The following is a 21,290-nucleotide window of genomic DNA, read 5'->3' on the forward strand; positions in this document are numbered from 1 at the left end:
TCTGTTCTTTATCTAACATTTCAAAAGATTTTTAAAAGAACTGCAGTTTTTCCACAATAGAAAATAGTCTTCAGGTGATTGAAAACTGATTTGATCATGTGGTACAGTTATGTCTTTGGATATGCATCCAGATTACACCGTGTAAGAAAACATAGCCTTACACACAGAGAGGGAGTTTTCTAGGTGCATATGAACTATATCACAAAAGGCCTAAAGATAGGAATTATCTGTTGTCAGATTTTGTAACCTTCACATGCTTAGCTTAGAACTATGTCTAAGATTGCATCTTTCTCTTATACAGTCTCTTAACACTTATGCGAATCTGAGTGAGATTTAAACCATAAGATATTGCGCAGAACCTGTGGTATGTTCCTAGAGCCAAATCGAGAATACATTATGTCAAATAAAGTGGAGATATTTAAGGTGATTAATGAGATCAAATGTGGCACACAGGTCTGCATAAACTTAGTCCTTCCTTCACTAGATTTCAAACACACTCTGATTATCAGGATGTAAGAACTTACAATCAAAAAGGCTTGTAGAGTATGAACAACTAGTGGGATATATCCATAGATGCTGTTTACAGTAATGTCCACACAGGAGAGCTTTACAATGGCCCAGTTTTCACAGTACAGTTTGTCAATGTGAGACCCACATAAAGGCAGTCTAGCAGTTAATAAAATTCCAATTGTTAACTCACTCAAAGGAAGAAGCCAGGAAATCAAAATAAATTTCCCAGTAATCATAATATTCATGATAGAATGATACTCTAAGGGTTTGCATATCGCCACATACCTGTCGTAGGCCATCACTGTTAAACTGCTGTATTTACATGGAAGATAAGAGTAGATGACAAAGCTTGAATCAAACATCCAGTGTATGAGATGACACGAGAGTCGGAGAGAAAGTCAGCCAGGAGTCTAGGATACAATCCAGTAGTTCCGTACAGTATATTGACACTCAAGTTACAGACGAAGATGTACATGGGCTCATGGAGGGATTTCTCCAGGAGGACTGTAGCAATCAGAGTCAGATTAAAAAATAAGATCATCAGGTAAAAGAGAAGAGTAAAGGCAAAACATATATATTTATACGATCTTGTCTCATTTAATCCACTGAGATAAAATACGGCCACATTAGATAGGTTTTCCATCTGCAATATTGTTCACAAATTAACTATTGCATTTAAACATGATGATTTTCTCATTTGAATGCAATAATTGTCTTGTATAAATGCAATATTTTTTTTCTCTGTGGCGCTAATAAGCTTCTGTAAATAATACAATGACTGGTTGATTTTGTAAATGGAAAAATTGAACCCTTCAATGTAAATGAAGGGAATAAAATAATTTTCAGAAAACATTATTGTTTTTTTCTTTCACATCTGATAAAAATGAAAGTAGAGCAAGATAGAATGTGTAGATATGGAACATATATCTACATACAGTATATCTGCATTTACTATGCAATTAATATTGCTTATAGAAGTCACTCTAAGAAGATCATTACAACAAATTATCTAAAACATACAGATACTCAGGTACACAAACAAGGCAGAAGTGTTTCTTCTTTATTAAAGCATAATGTTATTGTCTGAATTATTGTCATACAGTTTTCACATTTAACATTATTTTTTGGATCCTAATAGAATCTGCAATGACAAATATCAAACTACAAAGAAGTGCTACCTCTCAATAAAATAACAATTGCATATAATATTGTAAATATAATAATAATGTAGAACATTGAACATACATTTCTATATATACCAATTTAAAGTCTGTTCTTTATCTAACATTTCAAAAGATTTTTAAAAGAACTGCAGTTTTTCCACAATAGAAAATAGTCTTCAGGTGATTGAAAACTGATTTGATCATGTGGTACAGTTATGTCTTTGGATATGCATCCAGATTACACCGTGTAAGAAAACATAGCCTTACACACAGAGAGGGAGTTTTCTAGGTGCATATGAACTATATCACAAAAGGCCTAAAGATAGGAATTATCTGTTGTCAGATTTTGTAACCTTCACATGCTTAGCTTAGAACTATGTCTAAGATTGCATCTTTCTCTTATACAGTCTCTTAACACTTATGCGAATCTGAGTGAGATTTAAACCATAAGATATTGCGCAGAACCTGTGGTATGTTCCTAGAGCCAAATCGAGAATACATTATGTCAAATAAAGTGGAGATATTTAAGGTGATTAATGAGATCAAATGTGGCACACAGGTCTGCATAAACTTAGTCCTTCCTTCACTAGATTTCAAACACACTCTGATTATCAGGATGTAAGAACTTACAATCAAAAAGGCTTGTAGAGTATGAACAACTAGTGGGATATATCCATAGATGCTGTTTACAGTAATGTCCACACAGGAGAGCTTTACAATGGCCCAGTTTTCACAGTACAGTTTGTCAATGTGAGACCCACATAAAGGCAGTCTAGCAGTTAATAAAATTCCAATTGTTAACTCACTCAAAGGAAGAAGCCAGGAAATCAAAATAAATTTCCCAGTAATCATAATATTCATGATAGAATGATACTCTAAGGGTTTGCATATCGCCACATACCTGTCGTAGGCCATCACTGTTAAACTGCTGTAGTTACATGGAAGATAAGAGTAGATGACAAAGCTTGAATCAAACATCCAGTGTATGAGATGACACGAGAGTCGGAGAGAAAGTCAGCCAGGAGTCTAGGATACAATCCAGTAGTTCCGTACAGTATATTGACACTCAAGTTACAGACGAAGATGTACATGGGCTCATGGAGGGATTTCTCCAGGAGGACTGTAGCAATCAGAGTCAGATTAAAAAATAAGATCATCAGGTAAAAGAGAAGAGTAAAGGCAAAACATATATATTTATACGATCTTGTCTCATTTAATCCACTGAGATAAAATACGGCCACATTAGATAGGTTTTCCATCTGCAATATTGTTCACAAATTAACTATTGCATTTAAACATGATGATTTTCTCATTTGAATGCAATAATTGTCTTGTATAAATGCAATATTTTTTTTCTCTGTGGCGCTAATAAGCTTCCGTAAATAATACAATGACTGGTTGATTTTGTAAATGGAAAAATTGAACCCTTCAATGTAAATGAAGGGAATAAAATAATTTTCAGAAAACATTATTGTTTTTTTCTTTCACATCTGATAAAAATGAAAGTAGAGCAAGATAGAATGTGTAGATATGGAACATATATCTACATACAGTATATCTGCATTTACTATGCAATTAATATTGCTTATAGAAGTCACTCTAAGAAGATCATTACAACAAATTATCTAAAACATACAGATACTCAGGTACACAAACAAGGCAGAAGTGTTTCTTCTTTATTAAAGCATAATGTTATTGTCTGAATTATTGTCATACAGTTTTCACATTTAACATTATTTTTTGGATCCTAATAGAATCTGCAATGACAAATATCAAACTACAAAGAAGTGCTACCTCTCAATAAAATAACAATTGCATATAATATTGTAAATATAATAATAATGTAGAACATTGAACATACATTTCTATATATACCAATTTAAAGTCTGTTCTTTATCTAACATTTCAAAAGATTTTTAAAAGAACTGCAGTTTTTCCACAATAGAAAATAGTCTTCAGGTGATTGAAAACTGATTTGATCATGTGGTACAGTTATGTCTTTGGATATGCATCCAGATTACACCGTGTAAGAAAACATAGCCTTACACACAGAGAGGGAGTTTTCTAGGTGCATATGAACTATATCACAAAAGGCCTAAAGATAGGAATTATCTGTTGTCAGATTTTGTAACCTTCACATGCTTAGCTTAGAACTATGTCTAAGATTGCATCTTTCTCTTATACAGTCTCTTAACACTTATGCGAATCTGAGTGAGATTTAAACCATAAGATATTGCGCAGAACCTGTGGTATGTTCCTAGAGCCAAATCGAGAATACATTATGTCAAATAAAGTGGAGATATTTAAGGTGATTAATGAGATCAAATGTGGCACACAGGTCTGCATAAACTTAGTCCTTCCTTCACTAGATTTCAAACACACTCTGATTATCAGGATGTAAGAACTTACAATCAAAAAGGCTTGTAGAGTATGAACAACTAGTGGGATATATCCATAGATGCTGTTTACAGTAATGTCCACACAGGAGAGCTTTACAATGGCCCAGTTTTCACAGTACAGTTTGTCAATGTGAGACCCACATAAAGGCAGTCTAGCAGTTAATAAAATTCCAATTGTTAACTCACTCAAAGGAAGAAGCCAGGAAATCAAAATAAATTTCCCAGTAATCATAATATTCATGATAGAATGATACTCTAAGGGTTTGCATATCGCCACATACCTGTCGTAGGCCATCACTGTTAAACTGCTGTAGTTACATGGAAGATAAGAGTAGATGACAAAGCTTGAATCAAACATCCAGTGTATGAGATGACACGAGAGTCGGAGAGAAAGTCAGCCAGGAGTCTAGGATACAATCCAGTAGTTCCGTACAGTATATTGACACTCAAGTTACAGACGAAGATGTACATGGGCTCATGGAGGGATTTCTCCAGGAGGACTGTAGCAATCAGAGTCAGATTAAAAAATAAGATCATCAGGTAAAAGAGAAGAGTAAAGGCAAAACATATATATTTATACGATCTTGTCTCATTTAATCCACTGAGATAAAATACGGCCACATTAGATAGGTTTTCCATCTGCAATATTGTTCACAAATTAACTATTGCATTTAAACATGATGATTTTCTCATTTGAATGCAATAATTGTCTTGTATAAATGCAATATTTTTTTTCTCTGTGGCGCTAATAAGCTTCCGTAAATAATACAATGACTGGTTGATTTTGTAAATGGAAAAATTGAACCCTTCAATGTAAATGAAGGGAATAAAATAATTTTCAGAAAACATTATTGTTTTTTTCTTTCACATCTGATAAAAATGAAAGTAGAGCAAGATAGAATGTGTAGATATGGAACATATATCTACATACAGTATATCTGCATTTACTATGCAATTAATATTGCTTATAGAAGTCACTCTAAGAAGATCATTACAACAAATTATCTAAAACATACAGATACTCAGGTACACAAACAAGGCAGAAGTGTTTCTTCTTTATTAAAGCATAATGTTATTGTCTGAATTATTGTCATACAGTTTTCACATTTAACATTATTTTTTGGATCCTAATAGAATCTGCAATGACAAATATCAAACTACAAAGAAGTGCTACCTCTCAATAAAATAACAATTGCATATAATATTGTAAATATAATAATAATGTAGAACATTGAACATACATTTCTATATATACCAATTTAAAGTCTGTTCTTTATCTAACATTTCAAAAGATTTTTAAAAGAACTGCAGTTTTTCCACAATAGAAAATAGTCTTCAGGTGATTGAAAACTGATTTGATCATGTGGTACAGTTATGTCTTTGGATATGCATCCAGATTACACCGTGTAAGAAAACATAGCCTTACACACAGAGAGGGAGTTTTCTAGGTACATATGAACTATATCACAAAAGGCCTAAGGAAAGGAATTATCTGTTGTCAGTTTTTGTAACCTTCACATGCTTAGCTTAGAACTATGTCTAGGAAAGCATCTTTTTCTTAAACAGTCTCTTAACACTTATGCGAATCTGAGTGAGATTTAAACCATATATGAGTGGAGTTAAAAAAGGAGAAACAGCAAGAAATTCTACAGACAAGATATTGCGCAAAATCTGGGGTATGTTATTAGAGCCATATCGAGAATACATTACATCAAAAAAAGTGGAGATGGTGAAGGTGATTAATGAGATCAAATGTGGCACACAGGTCTGCATAAACTTAGTCCTTCCTTCTCTAGAGTTTAAACACACTCTGATTATCAGGATGTAAGAACACACAATAAAAAAGGCTTGTGCATTATGAATAACTAGTGGAATATATCCATAGATACTATTTATGGTAATATCCACACAGGAGAGCTTTACAATGGCCCAGTTTTCACAGTAGAGTTTGTCAATGTGAGACCCACATAAAGGCAGTCTAGCAGTTAACAAAATGGCAATCATTAACTCACTCAAAGGAAAAAGCCAGGAAATCAAAATAAATTTTCCAGTAATCATAATATTCATGATAGAATGATACTCTAAGGGTTTGCATATCGCCACATACCTGTCGTAGGCCATCACTGTCAAACTGGTGTATTTACATGGAAGATAAGAGTAGATCACAAAGGCTTGAATCAAACATCCAGTGTATGAGATGACATGAGAGTCAGAGAGAAAGTCAGCCAGGAGTTTAGGATACAATCCAGTAGTTCCGTACAGTATATTGACACTCAAGTTACAGACGAAGATGTACATGGGCTCATGGAGGGATTTCTCCAGAAGGACTGCCGCAATCAGAGTCAGATTCAAAAATAAGATCATCAGGTAAAAAAGAAGAGTAAAGGCAAAACTCATATATTTATACGATCTTGTCTCATTTAATCCACTGAGATAAAATATGGCCACACTAGATAGGTTCTCCATCTGTTAGGGCTGTTTCAAACTTTCAAAACACAAACTTTACAAACTTTTAAGAAACGTCATAGAAACTTTTTAATCTTAATTTAAAATAAAATAAAATTGTTCTATGTATTTACCACAAATTAAGAAGTAGGCATCTGAAGGATATGGTGTAGGATTGCCAGTAGACACTGCAAACACGTTACAAAAGGCTCAGACCTGAAGCGATAAAGAGAGGAATTTAGTGCTTTTCTCCTGCTGCGCTGTGAACAGGCACTTCTGCTTCCTCCTAGGAGTGGAGTCTATAACCACACACGCTCTTTGCTAAAAGAGAGCAAGCTGGGGTATGCGAAAAGACAAATTCCTAATGCAAGAAATTGTATATGGCCAATAAAGCGATCTTATCTTAAAACTGGCGACTAAATAAGATTCAAACAGGAACCCATACCTTTAGGAGAGCAAGCTAAATATTTTTTTTTTTTAAATAATAAAATACAGACGTAACCAAGAAAAGACAGCCTAGTATTATAGCACGTAACTAAGAAACACACACAAAAAGAAATTAAAAATAATAAAATAATTATTGAGATATACAATTACAGTATCGATTTACAATTAAACCAGTTTTTCTGTTTGGAATGAGCACCAGGTTCCTGCTACTCTCATTCTGTTCTGTATTTTAAACACAGCTGCGGATGATAGTATATGCGACATTACCTCTCAGTATGTGCAGGGTGTTGCTGCAGGAAGAGCATGAAGCTTTGTTTCCTAATCTGAGCTACTTCACTCATCTTTATACCATATATCTCCTGCAGGAGGCAGACTTTAGGGAATTGGAGTCTGAGAGCAGTCCTGGGAGACCAGTGGGTCTGTGGTTTTAATGGCCCTGAGCTGGAATACATAAAGAAATTAGACAGCTCATTTAATCTCAAGGAAAAAGTGTGTGGTTACTGTAGAAAAATACATGTTTAAAAAAAATCAGAGTATTTAATACTGTGTGTTGAGACCAGGCTTGAAAATACTCTCTAAAGACCTTTATTAAGAGTCTGATTTGGACAAATATAACTACAGTTTAGGTTAAAAAGCTTTCCTTTTTTGAATTTTATATTGTTTAGGTTAGCCTGAGAACAGGACTTGTTTCCTACAGCTCTGTTCAGCCTCACATACGGAACAGGTGCATGTGGGTCAGAGATGTCTGCCCTGAAGCTACTCCAAACAGAAATATGCAACAGTTGAAATCTCTCCCCAGTTCTTTTAGAGCAGAATTCAGCTCATAGTTTCACCAAGTGAATTTGTTTTTTCCCCACCTCTTTGAAATTTTTGTTCTGATTCATACTGACACTGTGCTTCATGTTTGTTGAAAAGTGTTAATAACGATATCATAATATTGTTATTATCTTGGTCTATTTTAGCATCTTCATGTCAAAAGAAAACCCAAAGACACTTTCATAGGTGGACTCTCCTGTTTCAGGGATGTATGCTGAATGTGTGTATGCTCTTAGTCTAAAAAATATTATTTTTATTCAATCATTCATTTTCTAATCCTGGCGGGGGTCGTGGTGATGACTGGCTGAGCCGGACAGACCGGACTTCCCTTTCCCCAGCAGCGGTCTCTGGCTCCTCCTGAGGGATTCCCAGGTGCTCCAGGGAGAGCTGAGGAGTGTAAGCCCAGCAGCCCTCTGTGAAACCTCACTTCTGCCCCTTACTGATCGCACCTGCGACCTCATTCTTCCAGCCACGACACCAAACCTGATGAGCACAGGGGAGGATGGGGGCAGAGATTGACTGGAGAACTGATAGCTTTGTCCAAACACTCGGCGCCCATCTCAACACCGGAGTTCAGTACAGTATCTGCATTACTGCAGCCACTGAACCAACCTGCTGGCCGCTCATGAACAAGAGCGAGACTCCACTGGGGCTGCTGTGCTCCCCCTGCCTGGAGAGAGCAGGAGAACAAGCGGCTCTTTCCTGGGAGAGAACAGTGGCCTCAGATTTGGAGGGGCTGACCCTCATCCCTGACCGATTTACACTGCTGCAAAAATCTCCAGTGTGTGACAGCAATCACAGAGGACAACGTCATCTGCAAACAACTTAGATGCAACCCTCAAATGCTCAAACTAGATTCACTCCAAACCTAAGCTTTTATCCTGCTTTCTTTGTACTTTGCTGTATTGTAGTTGCCAAAGCCCTTAAGATACAATTTGTTATTATGGGTCTTCTGCCTCCCATAATAACAAATACACAAAGAAGGGATTGTGTGAAGGATTAAAATATAGTGATATTAACAATATGCTCTGTCCTCCCATAACAAGCATACAAATAACCAGCTTTCACAGTAAAGTTTGGTGTTCATAATAATAACAATAATAATATTTATTTCATTATTCATCATTTCAAGACACTTTACAATAAACCAACCGACAAATGAAATAGGTAGTCACAAACTAACACAGTCAATTACATAGAATTAAAAGCTAGTGTACAAATTGAAGTCTGAAGACATGATTAAAGAGTACTGACTGACTTGCAGAACGTGATATGGGCTTTGAGATCATTCCCTACCCTTTGCAGTAACAGAGAAGAGAGCACAGTCTCACTGGTTTATGCAAATGAACCTTAAAGGAGATTTCTGTTGTGAAATCCACACTGTACCAGTGAAACCAAGTAAAGTTGTAATCATTTTTAGTCAAAATCCAGCACCTGATTACTGAATACACTGCAGTTTGTAAATAATATGTTTGGAAACACCAACACTCTACCTACAGTATATGAATTCCCCATAAAGGAAAGTATGAAAACCAAAAGCTTCCTTGTAGATCGATTGAAGGCAAGAAACCATCACTAATGTGCTAACAGAGATATTATGACGACTGCTTACTCTAAGGCTTGGATCTGATCACCAATATCTAAAATAAGACATCACTGTCACTTTGAGACATTCATACATACGAGGCATTATCTATCCTGTCTGGAGTATATTCAGATGTAACAGGAGTTGTCTAGTCCAGCAGTGTGGGGTAGTTCCATACAGTACATTAACACACCAGTTACAGATGAAGATGTACATGGGCTCATGGAGGGATTTCTCCAGAAGGACTGCAGCCATCGATGTATGATTAGAAAAAATGATTAGTAAGTAAAAGAGAAGAGTAAAAGCAAGAAAGATGTATTTATGTGATCTTGTCACATTTAATCCATGCAGTGTAAGTACTGATTCATTGGATAAATTCTCCATTGCAGGTAGGGATGTTTTAAATGTTGATTGTGAATAATCAAGGTACAGCAAGGTTCTAAAAATTAGTCCCCAGCATACCAGGTGATCATGTTACCACCAAAGTGTCAGAGATAGACCTGTGAAGAGAGCAATGCATTACTGTTACGCCATAATCCCTTCTTCCCTGCAGAGGGCACTCTCCCTGCCAGACTTGAGCCAGACACAGGTGCCTCTGCTTTGATTGGAAAGATGAATAATGTAGCTTTAAAAGACATCGACGAGAATATATTAGTGACTGAAGAACAACAGCACACTAATTATACACAAAAGGCGTATTGAGTGTAAACAGAATCAAATAATAGACACATAAAACAGTTACAGTGTATGGTTTCAGACTTCTGTCTAGTAGTTTAGTATTAATCTCATCTCCAGATTGAATTTGTAATTTCTTTGTTTTACTTAAGAAAGATTTTGTTTCCGTGGGTTGGTGTTAAGTTTCTAAAGAAATGTGTATTATACTGACAATCTACACAATCCAACATTTTCAAAGATAGCATCTTAACAATTGCATTTAATCCATTCAATCTGGAGATCTAAAGACTTCATATTTAATTTTAACAGATAAGCAATACATATGTAGTATGTATTTCAACACAATGAAAATAGTTTTGATTCAGAAATTCCTTTGTTCCTTTATTAACATGTAACAGAAAACACATTTAAAACCTCAAGAAATCTGCAGTTCAGTCCAATATTCTAATGCACTTCAAATTGCAGACAGGTCATTCCTTTATAAACACCAGAGAAAAAAGATTTCAGGTGAAGCTACTACAGTATCAACCATAAACAGTCTCTGTCTTTTTATCCATTAACTAACCCATTTTGTTTTTTAAAAAATAAATGAAATCTACAAAAATACACACAACCCACATACACTCACAATATATACATACTGTATAACATTAGTGTACCAAATTTGGAATTTGGTACATTATTTTTGGATCCAATTTTTATTCATGATGAGTTTTTAAAGTTTAAAAAATAGAATATATCGCTGAATATTTTTGTCATGCTCAACTGATTTGGAATAGCCAGTTGTGTCAGTTTTCACATCTCTGAATACAGATATGAACGACATGACCACACAGAAGGAAAACTGAAGGAGTGTTGGTTGACTCTTAAATTAAAAGCCACAGGAATCCAAGATAATTCCATACTTCCTATGGACAGATGTATATGGTGTGCCTCAGGGATCTACTTTAGATTTATTGCTTTCCCTAATAGTTATCAATGAATTAGATCCTGACATAGTTAATACAATAGTTTAATTTGCAGATGACACAAACATTTTGTGAGATGTTTCAAATATCTGTAACATTCACAAGGTGAATTTACAAACTTGTTAAGTAGTTTTGAGAGTCTACCTTTCTCTTATACAGTAGTCTCTTAACACTTAGACGAATTTGAGTGAGTTTTAATCCATATATGAGAGGATTTAAAAGAGGAGGGATCACTAGAAACTCCATTGCCATGATATTGTTAAGAGTCTGTGGTGTGTGTCTAGAACCGTATCTAGAATGCATCACATCAAATATGGTGGAGATAGCAAAGTTGATTAATGTGATCAAATGGGGCAAACAGGTCTGCATAAATTTAATCCTTCCTTCGATAGACTTTAAACATGCTCTTACAATCTGGATGTAAGAATATATAATAAAAAAGGCTTGTGAACCATGAGCAATTACTAAAATATATCCATAGATATTGTTGAGAGTTGTGTCCATACAGGACAGCTTTACAATTGACCAGTTGTCACAGTAGAGTCTGTCAATCTGAAATCTACACAGAGACAGTCTGGAAGTTAACACAATTCCAATCATTATCTCACACAAAGGAAGAATCCAGGAAATCAAAATTAATTTTACAGTAATCATAGTATTCATGATAGCATGGTACTCCAAAGGGTTACATATTGCCACATACCTGTCGTAGGCCATCACTGTTAAACTGGTATATTCACAAGGAACATAAGAGTAGATGACAAAGGCTTGAATCAAACATCCAGTGTATGAGATGACATGAGTGTCAGAGAGAAAGTCAGCCAGGAGTTTAGGATAGAAACCAGCAGTTCCATACAGGGTGTTGACACTCAAGTTACAGATGAAGATGTACATGGGCTCATGGAGGGATTTGTCCAAAAGGACTGTAGCAATCAGTGTCAGATTCAGGAATATGATCAACAGGTAAAAAATAAGAGTAAAGACAAAATAGATGTTTTTTTGTAACCTTGTCTCATTTAGTCCATTGAGGTAAGTAACTGTAACATCAGTGTAGTTCTCCATCAGGCAACTTCAATAAAAATGTAATTTAGCTTAAATTGAATTTTAAAACTGTACGTTTATTACAACACAAGACACCAGGATACGGTCTTAAGACTCCAGCACTCCATACAAGCATGTTACAGAGGGGTCAGACCTGAGCGTGGAGAGTCTTTAGTGATGAACAGGCACTTCTCTTTACACCTAGAAGAGAGCTCATTATCCACAGATAACCTTTGTCAGAAAACGATTCACACAGGATACCTCAACTAGCAAGCACAATAATTTTAAAAATATATACTTAATGAAATATACAGTAGTAGTACCCAATGAAAGACAGACTACTTAGCTGCCAATACACTATCTCTAGTCTAAGTAAAGATTTGGATGACAATATGTACATACAGTATATTACCTCTCAATAAGTGCAGAGTGTTGCTGCAGGAAGAGCATGAAGATTTGTGTCCCAATCTGTGCTATTTTACAAAGCTTTTTATGTCTGCTGCAGGAGGGATACAGAGAATTGCAGCCTGTATACACTCCTGGGAGACCAGTGGCTCTGTGGTTTCCGTTTAATGATTCTGAACTGGAATCCATAAGGAAAACTGAAAACTGGATTGTTTGCCATCAGGGAAAATGTAACTATGCACAACAAAAACTAAAGGCAACACTCTCACTCAAAGTAACAAGATCATAAGGGAAGGGGTGCAGCTGGTTTTTCTTCCAACTCAAGACCTTAATGACTTTAATCAGGTCTCTGTTTGTTTACGTATCCTGCTCATGCATAAAGCAATTAACATTTTGGTACAGATCTCCTTGACAATTTAACCTATAATCCAGCTCTTAACCTGAGCTCTGCAGAGTCAGGTCTTTTTACTCTGCTGAAGACTGGGGTCCAGTGGAGAACAGATCCCCTCACACAGCCCTGTCTGTGGAGCTCACTGCCCAAATCCATGACAGACTCTGCAGAGTGGCTGTGGCCAGATGGAAAAGCACAGTACCTTGGCAGTGGATATTTGCAAGCAGGAAAAGGTAGGGCCAGGAGGAAAGGGGGCTACAGAGATGCACAGCTGTGTGATTAATCCCAGTGGACCTGATTAAATGTGGTGGAAATCTGTAAATGAATGGAGGGATTAGAAAGAGAGGAATCGTGCATATACTGCATGTCTTTCACTCAATTCCAAAACAAATGCTGACAGCAATGTTTGAGCATGCGTTATAGTTGAGTGTCAGCACTGACTGACTTACTCAAAGGCAACATCTAACAATTCATAACAATATGTTAGCACTGACAGAGCTCTCCATATTTTATCATAAGACAGCAGCCATATCAATCTGCAGCTCGCAACTGGCAACCCACTGAAGCTCAGTAGGTGTGATCCTGGTCAGTACCTGGATGGGAGACTCCTGGGAAAAACTAAGATTGTTGCTTAAAGTGGGGTTTGTGAGGCCAGCAGGGAGTGCTTACCCTGCAGTCTGTGTGGGTCCTAATGCCTCAGTAAGGTGACAGGGATGCCATACTATGAAATAGGTGTCGTCTTTTGGATGAGACAAAAAACCGAGGTCCTGACTCTCTGTGGTCATTTAAAATCCCAGGGCAGAAACAAAATGTTGTGTCCTCACATAACAAACTTACATCTGACCAGATTCATCAGAAAACAGAAACGTTTGCAGTTGATGATAATTATAAATAAATCATGTTTACTTCATTATTCATCATTTGAAGATGCTGTACAATAAAACAACTAAGAAAAGAGACAGGTGGTCACAAATTAATTATGTTAATTACACAGATTAAAAAGGCTAGTGCAGGAATTGAAGTGTGAAGAAATCTAAGGGTGAAGTTATGATTTGAGAGTGCTGAACGCCTTGCAGGAAATGATATGGGTGAGGAGCCTCTGCTGTGAGCACATCTGTGCTGCGTTGTGTTTGGAGCTTCATGTCGGGAACTGAAAGAAGGCCAGAGTCCAGACATGTGGGTGTGTCGAGGGTTATCAGGTTACTGATGTAGCCAGGAGCCAAACCATTTAAAGCCTTGTTGTAGGTTCTTAGAAAATGTTCGGTAACCCCAACACTATTCCTTTATGATTTCCCCATGACCAGGAATTTTTTTTTTGTAGGCATGAACAAAGCATGAAAACAAGATTAATTTAGTGAAATGAATGGCCTCCTTACAATCTAAGTGCTTGAGTATGGGCACATATCTGTCACATCACGGTGTCATTGTCATTAACCTGTAGCAACTGTTGTCTATCCCAGGAGTGTGGGGCAGAAAGCAGCAGTTCCATACAGTACATGAACACACCAGTTACAGATGAAGATGTACATGTGCTCATGGTGGGATTTCTCCAGAAGGACCACAGTCATCAGAGTCTGATTCAAGAACATGATCAATAAGTGCAAGAGAAGAGTAAAGGCAAAAAATATATATCTCTGTGATCTTGACACATTTAATCCATGAAGCATAAATTCTGTGACATCAGATACATTCTCCATTTCAGGTAGAGATGTTTTAAAGTCGATTGACAATTCAAGATTAGGTTTCAGTCTTTAGTCCTCAGCACACCAGCTGAACATGTTACCACAAATGTAGACAGAGATTCTCCTGTGAAGAGAGCAGTTCATTACTGTTGTGCCATAATCTCTCCATCCCATCATAGGGCGACAACCATTTGCTCTCTCTGCTAATCCTGTCCCCAGAAAATCCCATTTTTAAATTAAACTACCCAGCAAATGTGTCCCACAGATTTAATGCTGTATCCAAGAACACAGTTGTAGCTAAACACAATACCCTTTAGAGTAACCAAAGAGGTATTCTATGAAAATAGGGGCAAATGATGCATGACGATACAGAAACATTAATTCTAGAGTATACTGGCTGAAACTTTCAAAGTGTTTAATTGATTTGATAAATTTAATTCTGAGATCTTAAGACTGAAGAATTCATATTTACTTATAACACATGAACAATACACATACAGTATAAACACAATAAAAACAGCTGATTGAGAAATGTCTTTGTTCATTTATTCTTACAAATCTTTAAGAATTGGAAGTACATTTTGTCAGTCTTTTAACACTTCAAAATGATTTTTGCATTTTGAAGAAAAATAAATTTTAAATTGGAATATTCCTAGATTTTGACATCAGCTATGCTCAAGACTTTTGTTCGCTGTTACACAGTCTCAAAAACCTTCTGCGAATCTGTTTGAGATTTAAACCATATACGAGGGGATTTAGAGCAGGAGGGATGACTAGAAACTCCACTGCCATGATATTGCGAAGAGTCTGTGATGTGTTTCTAGAGCCATATCTAGCATACATCACATCAAAGAGTGTGGTGATAGTGAAGTTGATTAATGTGATCAAATGGGGTAAACAGGTCTGTAGAAACTTACTTCTGCCTTCACTGGACTTTAAACACTCTCTAATAATCTCAATGTAAGAATATACAATAAAAAAGGCTTGTATGATATGAACAATTACTACAATATAACCATAGATATTGTTGAGAGTTGTGTCTACACAGGACAGTTTTACAATTGACCAGTTGTCACAGTAGAGTCTGTCAATCCGAGACCCACACAAAGACAGTCTCAACGTTAACAAAATTGGTATCACTGTTTCACAGAATGTAAGAATCCACAAAATCAAAACTATGTTTCTAGCAGTCACAGTATTTATGATAGAATGATACTCTAATGGTTTGCATATCGCCACATACCTGTCATAGGCCATCACTGTTAAATTAGAAAACTCACACAAAACAGAAGAGTAGATCACAAAAGCTTGAATCAAACATCCAGTGTATGAGATAACATGGGTGTCAGAGAGAAAGTCAGCCAGGAGTTTAGGATAGAAACCAGCAGTTCCATACAGTGTGTTGACACTCAAGTTACAGATGAAGATGTACATGGGCTCATGGAGGGATTTCTCCAGGAGGACTGTAGCAATCAGAGTCAGATTCAAAAATATGATGAAGAGGTAAAAAAGAAAAGTAAAAGTAAAAAATACATACTTCTGTGATCTTGTTTCATTTAATCCACTGAGATTAAATATGATAGCATCAGACAAGTTTTCCATCAATGATGCTGTTAATGTGAATTAAAAATGTAACAGAGGATAAACTTTAATTAGAAAATGCAAATACTCCAGTTAACAGGAAACCAACAAATGTAGGATATGGATCAAGTTCCCCAGCACTCCATGCTGCCCATTATAAATGGTTCAGACTCGATTGTGGAGAGAGCATTTCTCCTCCTGTGCTGCCTATAGGTACTTCTTCCCAGCAGAGGGTGCTCAAACCATGAAACCTGTCTGCCAATCGTGATCAGGTACAAGACACAAGATTCACAGAGGCATGTCCTCCTCCAGTAATCACGTTTACTGATTACATTTAAAAAATAAATTTATGAAAGTACAGTCATGAGGTAGAACATATTATTAATATTTTACAGATAAACAAACACAAACTTAAACTTAAATGTAAAAATATTTATTAGACATGCAATTATAGTTACACAGTTTTATGATGAAATGAGCCATAATGCTAGAAATGATGTTTTCTCTCTTTTAGATAAAGCTACAGATGACAGTATATACAGACATTACCTCTCAGTAATGCAGGGTGTTGCTGCAGGAAGAGCATGAAGATTTGTTTCTCAATCAGAGCTAATTTACTGCTTTATACTGTATGTCTCCTGCAGGAGGGAGGCTTTAGAGAGTTGCTGTCTGGAAGTCCTGGGAGACCACTGGCTGTGGTGTTTTTTAATGACCCTCAAACAGAGTGCATAAATAAAATTCGAAAGTTCAAAATAACATCCTTTGTGATTGTGGAAATTTTAACTGTGTGGCACAAACCAGTGTAGACCCTTTTCCTTTAGGGAAAATGTCTGTGATTGACTGTGAAAACTGCACACCTATCAGTGTGCTGATAATAGTTTTAATGCCCAATAAAACTGGGCATTGGAACTAAACCTGAAGATACACTCTGAACAAGCACGTGTGTCATGAAAGCTGCAGAAACCCATCTTTTTTCACAGTAAAAGCACCATTGAAAGGACAGATACATTTCCCTTGCACTTCAAACTACAGATGTGATTTGTGAAAGCTCCACCTTCTCATATTTGTCTTTGTTGTCCCTCTTCAATTCCTCACATTCACCTTGGACTTCATCTTCTCAGACTAATGCCTTCCTACAGATCTTCAGTTTTCCCTGACACAACAGCACTGTTAACACCACCAGTTTCCTGTTTCTTATTTGTACACCCTCAGTACTCATGTTCTAGGGCAGGATGCAGGTGTGTAGGTGTGTCTGTGGGATTTGCCTTTCAGTTCAGGTCTTATTGACCTGAATCTGCTCACTACTAGCCTATTTGGAAAATTGACCTATTTTGCCAACTTCAGCTGCTACTACTTTGAAGGTGCCCAGAAGACCTGCAGGCTCAGACTCTCCAGGGCCTGTGACCCTGTATGACTGTGATCATCAACCAAAAGTCTGGACATGTTCAGTACCATCTTGCAGGGTTACCAGTCCCTGTCCTGGACGCCCACACACCTGTGTGTTCTTATTCCAGCTGAGTCCAGTCATCCAACTGAAGGCTTGATTGACCTAACAGGTTTCTTCATTGGAATATTTTAATTTTTCTTTTACTTACTCAAAGGAATGGGATTTTAACAAAAACAACATTAATTTAGTGAAATGAATGTCATCCTTACAATCTAAGTGCTTGAGTATGGGCACATATCTGTCACATCACTGTGTCATTGTCATTAACCTGTAGCAACTGTTGTCTATCCCAGGAGTGTGGGGCAGAAAGCAGCAGTTCCATACAGTACATGAACACACCAGTTACAGATGAAGATGTACATGTGCTCATGGAGGGATTTCTCCAGAAGGACCACAGTCATCAGAGTCTGATTCAAGAACATGATCGATAAGTACAAGAGTAAAGGCAAAAATATATATATATCTCTGTGATCTTGACACATTTAATCCATGAAGCATAAATTCTGTGACATCAGATACATTCTCCATTTCAGGTAGAGATGTTTTAAAGTAGATTGACAATTCAAGATTAGGTTTCATCCTTTAGTCCTCAGCACACCAGCTGAACATGTTACCACAAATGTGGACAGAGATTCTCCTGTGAAGAGAGCAGTTCATTACTGTTGTGCCATAATCGCTCCATCCCATCATAGGGCGACAACCATTTGCTCTCTCTGCTAATCCTGTCCCCAGAAAATCCCATTTTTAAATTAAACTTTGATCCAATTCAGGATCGTGAGGGGAGCAGGAGCCTATTTTGGCAAGCAAGGGGCACAAGGCAAGAGACTCGTAGTGCCCAGCAAATGTGTCCCACAGATTTAATGCTGTATCCAGGTGGATGCTGCACATTGGTGGTGGTGGAGGGGAGTCCCCATTACCTGTAAAGCGCATTGAGTGGAGTGTCCAAAAAAACGCTATATAAGTGTAAGCAATTATTATTATTATTATTATTATTATTATTATTATTATTATTATTATTAATTATCCAAGAATACAGTTGTAGCTAAATGAACACAATGCCCTTTAGAGTAACAAAAGAGGTATTCTATGAAAATAAAAGCAAATAATGCATGACGATACAGAAACATTTACTCTATACTGACTGGAAATTTCCAAGTGTTTAATTGATTTGATAAATTTAATTCTGAGATTTTAAGAATTCATATTTACTTATAACACATGAACAATACACATACAGTATAAACACAATAAAAACAGCTGATTGAGAAATGTCTTTGTTCATTTATTCAGAAGGCAATCATGCAACAGTAAACAATAAATTAAAAAAAGATCAAACAGATCAATCTATTATTTCTTATATATTTCATATTATTGTCAAACTATATATATATACATTTCCACTTTACTCAGAGGATACTCTGAATGTGTCTTTGCCCATACAGAAAGTGAGTTTTTGAGTGCATGTGAAGTACATTACATAGCTTTAAGAATTGGAAGTAAATGTTGTCGATCCTTTTACATTTTGATGAAAAATAAATTTTAAATTGGAATATTCCTAGATTTTGACATCAGCTATGCTCAAGACTTTTGTTCGCTGTTACACAGTCTCAAAAACCTTCTGCGAATCTGTTTGAGATTTAAACCATATACAAGGGGATTTAAAAGGGGAGGGATGACTAGAAACTCCACTGCCATGATATTGCGAAGAGCCTGTGGTGTGTTTCTAGAGCCATATCTAGCAAACATCACATCAAAGACTGTGGTGACACTGAAGTTGATTAATGTGATCAAATGGGGTAAACAGGTCTGTAGAAACTTACTTCTGCCTTCACTGGACTTTAAACACTCTCTAATAATCTCAATGTAAGAATATACAATAAAAAAGGCTTGTATGATATGAACAATTACTACAATATAACCATAGATATTGTTGAGAGTTGTGTCCACACAGGACAGTTTTACCATCGACCAGTTGTCACAGTAGAGTCTGTCAATCTGAGACCCACACAAAGACAGTCTGAGAGTTAAAAACATTGGAATCACTGTTTCGCTGAATGTAAGAATCCACAACATTAAAACAAATTTTCCAACTGTCAGAATATTCATGATAGAATGATACTCTAAGGGTTTGCATATTGCCACATACCTGTCATAGGCCATGATAGTTAAATTAGAAAACTCACACAAAACAGAAGAGTAGATCACAAAAGCTTGAATCAAACATCCAGTGTATGAGATGACATGAGTGTCAGAGAGAAAGTCAGCCAGGAGTTTAGGATAGAAACCAGCAGTTCCATACAGTGTGTTGATACTCAAGTTACAGATGAAGATGTACATGGGCTCATGGAGGGATTTCTCCAGGAGGACTGTAGCAATCAGAGTCAGATTCAGAAATATGATCAAGAGGTAAAAAAGAAAAGTAAAAGTAAAAAATACATATTTATGTGATCTTGTTTCATTTAATCCAGTGAGATTAAATATTATAGCATCAGACAAGTTTTCCATCAATGATGCTGTTAACCTGAATTAAAAATGTAACAGAGGATAAACTTTAATTAGAAAATGCAAATACTCCAGTTAACAGGAAGCCAAAAAATGTAGGATATGGATCAAGTTCCCCAGCACTCCATGCTGCCCATTATAAATGGTTCAGACTCGATTGTGGAGAGAGCATTTCTCCTACTGTGCTGCCTATAGGCACTTCTTCCCAGCAGAGGGCGCTCAAACATTAACACCTTTCTGCATGTCCTCTTCCACCAATCAAGTCCTCTTCCACTAATCAAGTTTCAACATTTTAATATTAATTATATACCAGTACAGTTAAACAGACTATTATTATTTTACAGAGACAAACACAAAATGTAACTTAAATGTAAAAATATTTAATAGATATAGAATTACAGCAACATGGTTTAATGATTAAATGAGGCATGTTAGAACTAAGTAATGTAAACATTTATTCAAGTTTTCAGCTTTTTTTTTGCTGCTTTCATTTAGATAAGGTTACAGAGGACAGTATATACAGACATTACCTCTCAGTAATTGCAGGGTGTTGCTGCAGGAAGAGCATGAAGCTTTGTTTCCCAATCTGAGCTAATTTACTGCTTTATACAGTATGTCTCCTGCAGGAGGGAGGCTTTAGAAAATTGAGATCAGTCCTTGGGGACCTGTAGCTCTGTGTTTTTTTTAATGACTCTCAATTATAGTCCATAACGAAAACAAGACAGTTCAAAATACTATCCTTTACCTTTGGGGACAATTTAACTGTTCAGCACAATGCAGTGTTGAAATCTAAATGCTACAGTCTGATAAGTGTGAAAGAGGACCCTTTCTCATCGGGGAAATGGGGTATTGAAAGTAAGTCTGAGAATACAATCTAAACATCTATATGTGTCATGAAAGGTGAAGACAACCATCTGCTTCACAGTAACAACACCATTGAGAAGAAACATAAATTTCCACTTACACTTCAAACTACAGATGCTGTTTGTGAAAGATCCACCTTCTCATATTTTTCTTTGTTGTCCCTCTTCAATTCCTCTCATCCATCTAGGACACCACCTGCCCAGACTAATGTCTTCCTACAAGTCTCAACAGCACTGTTAACACCACCAGTTCCCTGTTTCTAATTTATATACCCTCTGTACTCATTTTCTAGGGTCTATTTCAGGGCCTCTGATCCTGTGTGACTGTGATCATCAACCTGAGGTCTGGACATGTTCAGTACCATCTTGC

The 21,290-nt window shown here is 36.5% G+C and overlaps 4 protein-coding genes across 4 annotated transcripts; all 4 read right to left on the reverse strand.

Annotated features, from left to right (window-relative positions):
* Positions 1 to 5,611: 5,611 nt before the first annotated feature.
* Positions 5,612 to 6,550, reverse strand: LOC102694076 (olfactory receptor 52B2-like). The gene has a single exon (XM_006627901.3). It carries the CDS (start codon positions 6,536 to 6,538, stop codon positions 5,612 to 5,614), a length of 927 nt encoding a protein of 308 aa, XP_006627964.3. The 5' UTR covers positions 6,539 to 6,550.
* A 4,569-nt stretch (positions 6,551 to 11,119) lies between these two features.
* On the reverse strand, positions 11,120 to 12,070 carry LOC102694277 (olfactory receptor 8I2-like). Its single transcript, XM_015341244.1, has one exon. The coding sequence runs from the start codon at positions 12,068 to 12,070 to the stop codon at positions 11,120 to 11,122; it is 951 nt and encodes a 316-aa protein (XP_015196730.1).
* Positions 12,071 to 15,202: 3,132 nt separating this feature from the next.
* On the reverse strand, positions 15,203 to 16,129 carry LOC102694468 (olfactory receptor 1496-like). Its single transcript, XM_006627903.2, has one exon. The coding sequence runs from the start codon at positions 16,127 to 16,129 to the stop codon at positions 15,203 to 15,205; it is 927 nt and encodes a 308-aa protein (XP_006627966.2).
* A 3,004-nt stretch (positions 16,130 to 19,133) lies between these two features.
* Positions 19,134 to 20,060, reverse strand: LOC107076704 (olfactory receptor 1496-like). Its single transcript, XM_015341332.2, has one exon. The coding sequence runs from the start codon at positions 20,058 to 20,060 to the stop codon at positions 19,134 to 19,136; it is 927 nt and encodes a 308-aa protein (XP_015196818.2).
* Positions 20,061 to 21,290: the final 1,230 nt, after the last annotated feature.

This window comes from Lepisosteus oculatus, chromosome 5 (genome assembly GCF_040954835.1).
Source record: "Lepisosteus oculatus isolate fLepOcu1 chromosome 5, fLepOcu1.hap2, whole genome shotgun sequence".
Lineage (NCBI taxonomy): Eukaryota > Metazoa > Chordata > Actinopteri > Semionotiformes > Lepisosteidae > Lepisosteus > Lepisosteus oculatus.

What these genes read in the sequence shown, in the direction of transcription:
- LOC102694076 (XM_006627901.3), bottom strand. Translation starts at nt 6,538, where the DNA reads ATGGAGAACCTATCTAGTGTGGCCATATTTTATCTCAGTGGATTAAAT.
- LOC102694277 (XM_015341244.1), bottom strand. Translation starts at nt 12,070, where the DNA reads ATGGAGAACTACACTGATGTTACAGTTACTTACCTCAATGGACTAAAT.
- LOC102694468 (XM_006627903.2), bottom strand. Translation starts at nt 16,129, where the DNA reads ATGGAAAACTTGTCTGATGCTATCATATTTAATCTCAGTGGATTAAAT.
- LOC107076704 (XM_015341332.2), bottom strand. Translation starts at nt 20,060, where the DNA reads ATGGAAAACTTGTCTGATGCTATAATATTTAATCTCACTGGATTAAAT.